Source organism: Meles meles, chromosome 16 (genome assembly GCF_922984935.1).
Source record: "Meles meles chromosome 16, mMelMel3.1 paternal haplotype, whole genome shotgun sequence".
Classification (NCBI taxonomy): Eukaryota; Metazoa; Chordata; class Mammalia; order Carnivora; family Mustelidae; genus Meles; species Meles meles.
In genome coordinates this window covers 12,758,306-12,770,326 of record NC_060081.1, presented here as the reverse complement: position 1 = coordinate 12,770,326, position 12,021 = coordinate 12,758,306, and the positions used below count along the sequence as shown (strand labels likewise).

The 12,021-nt window shown below is 40.8% G+C and overlaps 1 protein-coding gene across 6 annotated transcripts in view; it reads left to right on the top strand.

Annotated features, from left to right (window-relative positions):
• Positions 1–12,021, top strand: part of LIMS1 (LIM zinc finger domain containing 1) — a 138,105-nt gene that overhangs the window by 68,730 nt on the left and 57,354 nt on the right. Inside the window, exon 1 of one of the 6 annotated variants that reach the window (XM_045981261.1) lies at positions 11,286–11,529. The exons of the other annotated variants lie outside the window; for them this stretch is intronic. Coding sequence (XP_045837217.1) covers positions 11,423–11,529 — 107 coding nt within the window. The 5' untranslated portion in view covers positions 11,286–11,422. Of the gene's footprint in view, positions 1–11,285; positions 11,530–12,021 lie in introns of those variants that run through there. 6 annotated transcript variants of the gene reach the window in all.

The window sequence follows — 12,021 nt, the reverse complement described above, 5'->3', positions numbered from 1 at the left end:
TGTACTGCTACGTCAGTTTTATCATCTTTAAAATGGAAATAATATTACTTTATTTGATCATTGCAGAAAGTAAATTTGTTAAATGCATGCAGAGTACTCAGAAGAGTTCCTGGCACATGGAAAGCGCTCAGTAAACGTAGCTCTTGACAAAGGTAGTATTTCCTAAATCATAGTGAATGTCAGAGAAGGAGCTGGCTCCCATGGCAGGGGCTGGGGGACCGTTTGCTCAGAATGAGTTCCTTTGCTTTGGTTCTGTGACAGGGATCTCATTCAGTTTTAAGTATTTCACCTCTATCTTGAGAATTTTTATTCAGTAAAACATATTTCTCTAGTATGTGTAGATCAATCAGATATGGGCTTCAGGAGTTACTTTTTTTACCTTGACAGGGATTTCTTAAGTCATGATCAGGGAATGAAACTGCATACTTTTTTTTTCTTCGATTAGTCTCACATAGTGGTTAGTTTGTGTTTTAGAATCACCTCCTTTATAAGATGACTGTTTATATGACTTGAACTGTAACATTTGTTTGTGGTGTAAAGTGCTCTTAGAGGAATTGAAATGGGTTTGGTCACATTCTCAGTGCCTCTTCCTGCACCCACACCCTCCTAACATCTCTGTTTTGTCTCGGTTGCGTCCAGAGCCTCCCCTGTTGCTGTGTAACAGTGTGCATGGTTTCAGCAGAGTTGTTCTGATGGAGGAAACCTGTTTTCATTAGAATCTTTGCCCTTTTTTTCCAGAACTCTTGGAAACATTGAGTCATCACATGAACTCTGCAAGGAAATAAGGCAGCATTGGTAACTTTGACTTGCAGAACTGTAAAGAATCCCGGAATTCAGTTAAATAGAAGATTACGAATTTGACTCCTTTCTTTCATTGGCCTTTGCTTCCAGAGTGGTAGGAGAAAATTAGCCAAGGAGGAAGATGTGTATTAGTGGGGTTTGTACAGGGGTATACCACAGGTCTCCTTCCAAACCCTTAGACTGCCCGTTCACGATACTCATCTAGAGCATAACTAGACAACTTTTTATTTTCAGGGACGGAAAGTGTGGGCTTGCTGTGGTGAGCTTGGCGGTCTCTCATCTGTGTTTACAGTCTGGGACTTGTCCTCAGGGCTTCTGTGCCTGTCATGTTCCAGAAGCTTCCTGGGTTAGGTTTGTCAGTGTTGAGAGGCAGTTCTAATTCAGAGTGGACCTTTTGTTGATCTGTGAGGGGAGTGTTTGGGGTCCCAGAGGCAGTGCAGTCAATGGCTAAAACAGGAACATCTGAATCAGGTAGACCTGACTTGGGATCCGTACTATCTCCCTTATTGCTTATGTTGTTTGGTCAAGACATTTAACTGTTTTAGTACTTAGTTACTTTACCTGCAAAATGGGATAAATAATGATACACACCTCATAGGATCGAGAAAAAAATTAAATAAGATGGCATGCGTAGTATGCTTCGTAGGCACTCAGAACCCTGCTGCTGTTAGTAGTGACCAACTGTGTTAGAGAGTCAGGAGACTTAGAACTTTGTAGTCAGGGAGGTGAACATTTTTGTGTCCCAGCTTTTTCTTTTGTAAATACTCTTTAAAAACTATTTTATTAGATTCAGAGTAGGTTCAAAATGCCTGCCAGTGGACAAGTTTGAAGGAACATGTAGTACAGATTATGCTGTATTTCACCAGGTCGGTGTGGTTGCTACATCACTAACAGAATGTGGGGAAATGTTAACAGCTTCAGTGCTTACTGCCTCTCCTGCCCCTGCGTCTAGTCTATAGCCCCTGCTTCTCTATTATCTCCGAAATTCCTCTCATACCACTGTAGCTCAGGCTGTTATTTGTTTCCTGGACTGCCTCCATGCTCCTACCCACTTGCCCCTTAAAATCCACCCTCCCCAGATGCCACTATGAGAGGAATCTTTGTGGAACAAATTTGATCATGTCAGTATCTTGTTTAACAGTACAGTGGTTTCCCATTGTTCTAAGGTTAAAAAACGCAAGGCTCTTTGAAACATGCCACTGCCTGTCTCTCATCTCACCTGCCAGTGCTTCCCCTTAGCCACACAGTCGGATTTCCTTTCCTCCTGCCCCTGGGTCTTTGTACCAACTGGCCCTGCTTCCACAAATGCTCCCTGCACTCTTTAGCCTTTAGTGACTTATCTTTTGGGTTTTTGGGGTATCAGATCTAATGTTTCTGTTTCAGGAAACTTTCCTCGCCATCCCTTCTCTGCTCCTTGTAAGCATTCTCATGGCAGCCTGTTCTATCATTTGACATGTTTTTAAATATATTTGTGTGATTATATGGTTAGTACTAGTACCACCGATAGACTTCAAGCTCCTCAAGGACACTGGATCCCTAGTGCTTAGAACAGAACTTGCCACGTGTTAGGTGCTCGCTAAATACGTATGAATGTAATGATTGGCATGGGGAGGTCACAGCACACTCTTCTATACCCTATCAGGCCTATGTAATGTTGTCTGTCCCCCTTCCCTTCCTCATGAGAGCCTCATCTGGACCCTCATCTTATACTTGGGCAAAGAGACCCTCTGCGCGACTTTCCATTTTCCTCATACCATCTTGAAAGCTGTGGTCCTGCCGTAGAAGGTCCACTGCTCTGCCAATCTCATTGTCCCTTTGACATATCTGTCAGTCACATGGGAGGATGTTTTCCTCCACCTGGAGTGCCCTCCACTTCCCTCTCCCCAGATCCTTTCCTGTACAGTGCCCACTCAAATCCAAACTGCTTTAGGGGATGCATCAGTATTTGATTATATATACTGACGTTGATGAGGTGTCATTTCTTTCTGATTTGATTACAAATCAAATCAAATTAAAACCTTGGAATATGGAATAGTATATCTTCATTTAATTTTTTGTTTTCTTATTTTAAGCATTTTCCATTTTGATGCCTTATTACAGAACTATATTTGTCCATTTTGGAAAACTTAGAGAATAACAGATAATCCATAAGAAAAAATAATTTTGAATCTTCTTAAATCCGACCCACCAGAGATATTTTGGTGTATACTCTTCCAGACTGTGGTATGTGTGGATGTGTAGGTGTGCACACATACATGGTGCGTACATATGTGACCTTGTCACATAAAATGGAAACAGTGTACAGTATCCTGTAACCTTGTTTCACACAGCACTAGATCATGAATACCTTTTTGTGCCAAATAATTGCCACCGATCACTCTGGAATATAAAACTATACAGGAAATATTGTCCTTATTGAAATAATTATATCTTTAGAGCTTTCTTTAAAATCCTGTTTCCTGAGTTAGGGAGAGAAAAATAACAGTAAGTGAAGGGATGATGCTGACATTAGAAATGAGGTAACACAAAATTTTTTTTTTTTTTTTAATGTTGTTGCCTTTAAGGTGAGGCCTCATACAGAACCTGGAAATATTTTGAGAAGTTGGTGAAAATAGTTTTGCTGTGGACTACCTGTAGTAATGAGTCTTATAGGGTATTGTGGATTAGTTTTTAAGACAGACCTCTGAAATTCTAGGGCAGGGAGCAGAACCATGTTTGTTCTTCCAGATCTTCAGAAGACCACAGTTGCTGGCTTGTGACTTTACCAGCCTTAGAATGTGGAAATGACTGTTTCTTTCGTCCTCTTACACATAATTGCTTCACCTATTGTGTTTTTCCAAGTGAGGGATTAGTTTAGAGATATGCTCCACAGATATGAATGCCCTGTGAGGTAGACAGGTAGAAGGAGTAGAAACAAAATAGCAATGTTATAAAAACTTATATCAAAATACATGTAAGTTGAATTATGTGAAAATCTGGATAATCAGGAAAGCTCTCTTTTATTGAAATATTACCAGTAGAAATTTTTTTATAGAATTTCTTTTTAAAACAAGTTTCCTTAGAGAATTAAAAATTATCTGTTTTGCCGACTACACCAAAAAAAATTATTCTGTTTACAAAGGTTTAATCTTATATTCAGTTTTCCAAAAACATGTTTAGTACATCATATGAGGTACGTTACAATTTCCTCCTTTCTGGAGGAGGAGTATAATCTTCCTGCAAACAAGCTATTTCGTTGTTCCTTCCCTATAATTTCAGGGCTCTGTTGAGGAGCCTCTGTTTCTGCCGCAAGAGTGTGTTGGAGCCGGAAGGATCAGTATACCTTTTCGTGGTATTTATATCCTTGTTAGAGCTTATCTTTGGAGCAGCTCTTTTGATCCAAAGAGAAAGTGAAGAGGAGAGCAACAATCAAGAAAAGTTAAGAGATGCTTAGTATCTTTCTTCTCTGTTCCTGCCTCTGCACTCTGAGAACTGGCACGTGTTAGGCTCCAGGCACCGTTTGTTGAAGAGCTGATATATAAATCCTGATTTACTCAGGAATGGGATTTCTCACTAACACCGTGACTTAGGGGTAAAGTGTGTTGCCAGAGCTTCAAGATTGGCACATCATGTTACTCAGGTCCTCTCTTAAAATCAAGTCATGTTAATCTAGAGAAAAGACCACTGATATCTGATTCAGTCTCTAAATGGAAAAATTGAGGGCTTTGATAGTTAAATGACTTCCTGTACTTATATGCCAACCAAAGCAAGCAAGCTGCCAAACGTGGAATGTCTTCTGGTTTCCTTCTTGTATTCTTACACCAGCTTCCCCTGTACTTAGTCCTTTAAAAATGTGGATGGGATAAGTTACTTGGAATTTTACTCCAAATTTCTTTGAAATCTGCTTGGAAAACTTGCCATATTTTGACAGCAGCATCTAAAAACAATTTTTTTAAAGATTTTATTTATTTATTTAAGAGGGAGAGCATGCGAGGGAGAAGGGTCAGAGGAAGAAGCAGACTCCCTGCAGAACAGGAAGCCTTATGCAGGGCTTAATCCTGGGACTCAGTACTGGGACTCCATCATTGGACTGGGTCCTTGGACCTCAGGATCATGACCTGAGCCCAAGGCAGTTGCTTAATCAGCGGAGCCAGGCGGAGCCATGCAGGCGCCCCCAGATGACTCTTCATTGCCTCCTTTTTTATGCTGCATCCAGTTGAACAGTTGAATCAAAAATTACCCAAGCAGCGCAAACAGACTGATGGCCTTAAAATGGTGTCCACTGACAATCACAATGATGTGGTAAACTGGTCCTGCTCCCCCTGTTGACGCAGTACACCCAGGGTCATCTTATGGTGTCCAGGGAACTCCTAAAGGAATTCTGCCGTCTCTTTGGTCTCCCCAGCTGTGGAGATGCTGCAGACACACTGCGTCACTGCACTGAAAACATTCTTTCGTTGTCTAACCTAAAGTACTGCAATGACCTCAGGCTGCTAGATGTGAGAGAAACTTCAGTCTGTCTCTGACTCAGAATGAGTCATGTTAGGTCAGCCTGTCCACTTGGTGTGTCCATCTTGAGTGAGTTACAGAAAAGCTGATTAAAGAAAAAATTCAGAGGGACTTGTAGGCAGTTGCAGTGTCATCTGCTTATGAATGGGATCTCGTTTGGGGTGATTTTTTTTTCAGACTCTGGGTTTTTTTTTTTTTTTTTTTTTGCAAACGTTGATTCTGCCTTCTCATATTCTTTGCTCTGGTTAATCTGAACTCGGCATATTAGAGTTTGAACTCTTCTGCCTCAGATTTGTTTTCAACCCTGGGTCGGTCCTTCCTGTTGATAGCCCAGAACACTCTTGGAAGGTCTCATTTAGGGAGGTAGCATGGCTGATAAGCAAATGTTTGGGAGAGGAAGGTGTTAGACATAGTGAGAAAGGATGATATTCTTGCTTGACTTGAGAAAGTTTGCTTTCCCCAGTAAATGACTATTCATAAGATAAAATTTAAACTAAAAAAGGATTCGTTTCCATTAAGTTCAAAGTTAATTGCAAAATATAAAATTCTTCTTCTACAGTATGTCACACAAGGAAGTAAATGTCCTGGAAATGTACAGCTGTTTAACCAGTTTACAGGCTCTCTTAGTAGCTAGTACAAAAGGTACTCTAACTAACTCTAACTTTGCCACAGAAGCCAGTTTGCTGTGGTCTTATTTCTTTGTTGGAGGAAGATTGACAGTTCAGTAACACTAATGATCAGTTTTAGAGGTTTGATTTTTTTTTTTAAGATTTTGTTTATTTATTTGACAGACAGAGAGCACAAGTAGGCAGAGAGGTAGGCAGAAAGAGGGGGAAGCAGGCTCCCCACTGAGCAGAGAGCCCAATGCAGAGCTCAGTCCCCAGACCCTGAGGTCATGACCTGAGCTTTAACCCACTGAGCCACCCAGGCGCCCCTAGAGGTTTGATGTTTAACTAGATTCTTTACCCTCTCATGCCTGAAGGAGTACTTGGACCAAGTTCACTAAAAACTGGACTATGTCATAATCATACACTTATCATGAACACTGAGTCATATATAGAATTGTGGAGTCATTATATTGTACACTCAAAACTAATATAACACTGTACGTTAATTATACTTCAACTTAAAAAAAACTGGACTGTGGGGCGCCTGGGTGGCTCAGTGGGTTAAGCCGCTGCCTTCGGCTCAGGTCATGATCTCAGGGTCCTGGGATCGAGTCCCGCATCGGGCTCTTTGCTCGGCGGCGAGTCTGCTTCCCTCTCTCTCTCTCTGCCTGCCTCTCTGCCTACTTGTGATCTCTCTCTCTCAAATAAATAAAATCTTAAAAAAAAAAAAAAACAAAACTGGACTGTGTCAGTTAGATGTAAAAATCTAGGCTAATTTTTAAAAATTTTTATCCCAAAGTATTTATACAGTGGGAGGTACTATTCAACTCTACAAATATGAAAAACTTCTGAGTTTCTACAGTCTCACCAAAAGTAAATTTTTGCAAAACCATGGAATAGATGTCCCTTTTAAAAATCTCATTTAGGGGATGAGTGGGTGGCTCAGTTGTTTGAGTATCTGCCTTCAGCTCAGGTCATGATCCTGGGGTCCTTGCGTCGGGCTCCCTGCTCAGCTGGGAGCCAGCTTCTCCCTCCCCCTCTGCCCATCCACACTGCTCATGCACTCTCAATCTCTCTCTCTCCAATAAATAAATAAAATGGTTTGTTGTTTTTGTTTTTTTTTTTCAATCTCATTTAGGTAATGTTTAGTGTTAAATGCCAAAAAAAAAACATTTCAGAAATGTGGAGCTTGAATCTCACAAGTAGTGTTGTAAAGTGATTAGGCTCTCAAAGTCAGTCAGTTGAACCACTAAACCAAAGAACTTACTTAACTAATGTCTACCGTGTATGTGGCCTTGCAGACATGGTTGTAAATTAGATATGTTGCTACCCTTGCAGACCTGTTATCCTGAAGGGAGAGGTAGGTAAACAACCTCTCACAAGGCGATATGATTATGATGACAGAAGGAAGCAAGCACAGCTGTGGGGGGAAGGCACTCTGGGAGCAACAGAAAGGGAGCTGTGGGTGCTTAGGGTCTAGAAATGCTTTTTGTAAGAGATGAGTCCCGGTGGGATGGTTAGGAGCTGGTCCATCTTCTAGTCCTATGAATCCACATGTGGAAAGGCCAGGAGGTGAGAGGAAGTGAATGAAGTCTGTCGTGGGAACCACTAGAGTTAAGTGCTGGCGTGAGGAGGATGCAGGCTCAGCAGGGTTCTGTTGGTGACTCATGGCAGTGAGCCATTGAAGAGTTTTTTAGCAGGATCAATACATGATCAGTTTATTTTAAAAGAGCACTTTGAAATTTGGAGGATAGATTAGAAGAGGGTAAGCTCAGAGGCAGAAAGATTAACCAATCTTTCTGAGAAGTGAAGGGGAAACAAAGGAACTCTTCTGAAACTATCCGGCCCACTGTACAGCACCGAGTAAATACACACTAAATGAACAAATGAGAACCAAAGTCCTGCTCTGAAGTGCTATAGGTTTTCAGAGAAGGGGGAGAGCAGTGCACATCAGAAGATCCAAGGTAAAGTCCATCTGTTAGCTTCTGAAGAAACTATTAATTCCCTGAAATGGTTATAAAACTTTATGCTTACATGCATTTTCTGGGAGTTATTTACTTTCATCAGATTCATAAAATGTCCCCGGCCCTCTGAAAGGCGAAAGACAACTGGGTTAGATATGAGCCTGGCAAAATAGGACCTGTTTGGTGCTCCAAAGAACTTTGTATTTAGTCATTCAACCAAGGTCTTAAACTTATAAGAGAATTATCAGCTATTCTGATGAGGTTAAGCTGGAACAGATATCTAAGTATGCTAGATATCTAATTATGTCAAAGTACAGGTTCAAAGAGAACCCAACAGTTTGGATAGAAGTGAACAAAAAGTTGTAATTAGGTTCATAGACCAGCTGCACTATAGTGGAAGTGGGATAGAAGATGCACACCTTAATAACTTCTGTGAGCTCTTGTTCCTTAACAACCACTGGGCATGGGGGTTAGGGAAAGCCCCAGGAGTTCTGTGTAGTAGTGAGCACCTCAGCCCTGCAAGCCTCTAAGGAGAGCCAGAACCTCAGGCAAAGGATAATGTGTAGGAGTGAGGCCCTGTGCAGAATGAGAGTAGGGAATTCTTCAATGAATGGGAGGCTAGACTGGTCTTCTGAGATGTTTAGAGGGCTAAAAGAAATGTTTCCCCGTATAGAGACCACAGCAAAGTGCACCAGCATAGGTCTCCCTCTGTACTGTCAGCAGAAGGCACCACTGACCACTCTGTTTCTCTGGAAAAGAGTGAAAGTTTAAAAAAAAAAAAATGAGGCCATCTTTGCCAGTTACTGCCTTGTTGTGTGATCCAGGGGTGTGCTCTCCCTCCCTTGGTGCTGAAGTTCAGGAACACTGTTGGGAGGAGAGGACTTGATAATCCAGCTGCTTCATGAAGTGGTCAGTCAGTCGTGTGTTTTGTGGCATTTGTGAATTTCCCTTTCAGAAATTCTGCACGTGCCCAGCTGTGCCGGTGTATCTTCCACCTTGGTTCTTCTTACAGCTCAGTAAAATCTCAGAGCACATCAGAAGGAGTGCTGGGGACAGAGGAAGCCTCTCAGTGAAAAGATACTGTGAGAAGCACTTTACCCTAAGCCCCCGAATTTAGTTTTACTCAGTTGTGACAATTTCCTTAGACCATAAGCATTGATTTACTGAAATTCCCATTTGTCATTACGGCCATTTTAAAAGTCAGAGGACTAGAATTGTTTCAGTTTGTTTGTTATATAGCTTGGAACTTTCTTTTTTTTCTGGTCACATCCTTTTAACCTTAGACTCATCAAATACAGGATTCGTCCTACACAGAGAGGTGTTTCCTGTCTCGTTAACCTTTAGTAGTTGCCAAGCACTTTTTCCTTGTCAGCATGCTGCATTATTTCTTTTAAAGCTCTTTTAAAAATCAAGCACTTATTTATATCTTTTGTAGAAACAAATATTATCTAATGTTGAGGCTTCTGTATACAGTGTATATTACACTGTATGTTAACTGGAATTTAAATAAATACTTGAAACAGGAAAAAAAATAATGTTGAGGTCTCTGTGTTTGTAGTAATTACAAGTTAATTTGTGTTTTATTCAGCAGGCATCTATTCTCTCCTGATGCCTTGAGTAAAAAAGAAACTGAACATTGGTGGTTGTTTCTCTTCATTTGTTTTTCACACCTATCTTGAGAAAAATGTGAGAATTAGACACTTTAGGAATCCTAATTATATATGTTTCTGTTACTGTAAACTTTAAGTTTTTCTGTATTTTAAGTCTCAGTAGGATACTAGGGCTTTGTACAAAAGATATATAAATCTTCTAAATTTTTTCATTTATCTTTGAATAGGCAGAATATTCAAAGTTCAGAGCAGAACTTTGTAACAGAAAAGTTTTCTTCTGCTCCTGTCGCCAAATTCCCCAGAGGCCCCCAGTATTACCCCTTTTATATGTTTGTTTCCTTTTCCAGAAAGAGAAACAGATACATTTGTCACTTGATTTTTTTTATGTGTTTCGTGACTATTTAAGTCTAGTGTTATAACAGGGGCGGCTGGGTGGCTCAAGTCGTGATCCCAGCGTCCCAGGATCCAACCCTGCAAAAGGCTCCCTGCTCTTCAGGGAGCCTGCTTCTCCGTTTCCCACTCCCCCTGCTTGTGTTCCCTCTCTCATTGTGTCTCTCTCTGTCAACTAAATAAATAAAATCTTAAGAAGAAAATCTAGTCTTATAACAAAATTCGTAACTTCTTGCATCTTCAAAAACATATATTTTGATGGCAGCAGTAAGAAGCTGTTTTCCATGATGGTAGAATTGTAGCCCTGAGGGAAGCTAGCATCTACGTGTCTTGAGTGAAGGAGTAAGTATAGGCTCCCCTTTCTTTGTGGGTGCCTTAATCTATGTATTTATAATATAGATCCCCTCATGGAATATGTTAATTCTTTAACCCTTGGTGCAAAAAGAAGTTTCAGAGACATCTCTCTCTCTCAATAAGAGGGGATTCTAGAAGGGAAAGAAGTTAATACAGATTACTCAAAGAGAAATTATTAGAACAATGAAGTCAAATTATTAGCTAAGAACTTGCCAAGGATCTAACCTGCGTCTGTGAGATGGTGATGTGTATTGAGTGGGATTGAATCAGAAGTGGAGGCTAGAACCTTGTGTGTTGTTGTACCAACATCGTTTGTAACAGTAGCAATAAAGTATTTGCTTTACAGTTATTTGTACTCCATTATCTGCAGACTCCTCTTGCAGACACTCAACCTACACCCCATAAAACTTCTTTCTAACTTTATCATCTAGGCACCCAAAACACCTTTAGGCAGACAGTGTTGGTTACATTGAGGTGCACATTTGATAGGAGGGAATTTTTAGAATAGGTAGTTACATTTAGAAAATCACTGAGTGGAGGCTGATAGAACAAACCACTTTCAGTTCCTTTCAGTTAGGAATTTTTGAATAATAATTTAGGGGAAAAGCAAAGACACTTCCTTCCTTTCTAAAGAGGATTTAAAGTAGAGTAGGGAGAGAGGAATTGCACTGCTTCCCTCACAATTCTGCCTTTTTTTTTTTTTTTTCTTTTTAAGGAAAGTATCCCAAAGAGCTCATGATGACCAGGCACTTCTTTAAACTGACAGCTGCTTGTGCGGTGTTAGTGGATTTCCTGGCAAATAAAATAGGGCAGGACCCTTCTTTAGTCATTACCTTACTGGAGCTTTTTAGCCCAATTTTAATTCAGAATGATGCTGGAAAGATTTATAAAGGAATTGGTGTGATTACTCATAACAATTAAACTTTGCTTGTTAGTAAACATGTGAGCAACCCCGTCACTGACTCTCCCTCTCCCCCTCCTCCCCAAGGTGCAAGGCCCAGAGATAAGGCGGGCCAGGCCTTGCTGAGGAGGGTGTGTACGAACAGAGAAACAGGAAGCTGTGCTTAGCCCGTTTGCCTGGAGGTTTCCAACTCTGGTCAGGTGTGCTGAGGTCCCGGCAAGAGATACGCTCTCTCTGGACCCTAGCAGCCACGCTGCTCAGCATAAGTGCTTCAGATTGTCAGTTAACTGATGTGTAGAGAGAAATATGACTGCATTACAGCTTAAAGAGCTATCACACTCAGGTCTCTATCGGAGAAGACGGGATCGCCCCGATAGTGTGAAACTAAATGGGTTACCGGAGGAAGAGCTAAGGTGAGTGCAAAGTCATGGTTGGCTGGAGGTCAAGGTACCTAGTGATTGCGGCGAGATTCATGTCCAAGTGGATGCAGCAGTGGGGAATACACGTTGAAGAGGTTCCACTGGAATCTCTCAGTCTGTAATTAAAGATTGAACACAATCCCAAGATTGTGCTGGATTGGAACTGTGCAAACTAGAATTCATTTTTCCATGTCTGCACAAAACCTGTAAGTTTTTTTTAGCTGTTCCCCAACCCTGCAGTATTATGTCTTTAAAAATTATATAATCATCAAAGCAATATTTAAAATTGGAAACAATTGATTTTTCCCCCTTAAAGATAGGTTGCTTTGACCTATTAGAACATAGTTTCTGTGTGGAATTTTTCTTTGGATTTTGGTGGTGAGATTAGTTCGTGGTGTTTTGGGTGGGGGGTGGGGTGTTCTTAGAGGATTCTTTGTTATTGAAATGTATTCAGCAAAGGAATGCAGAAGCTATTGAATGTAACCT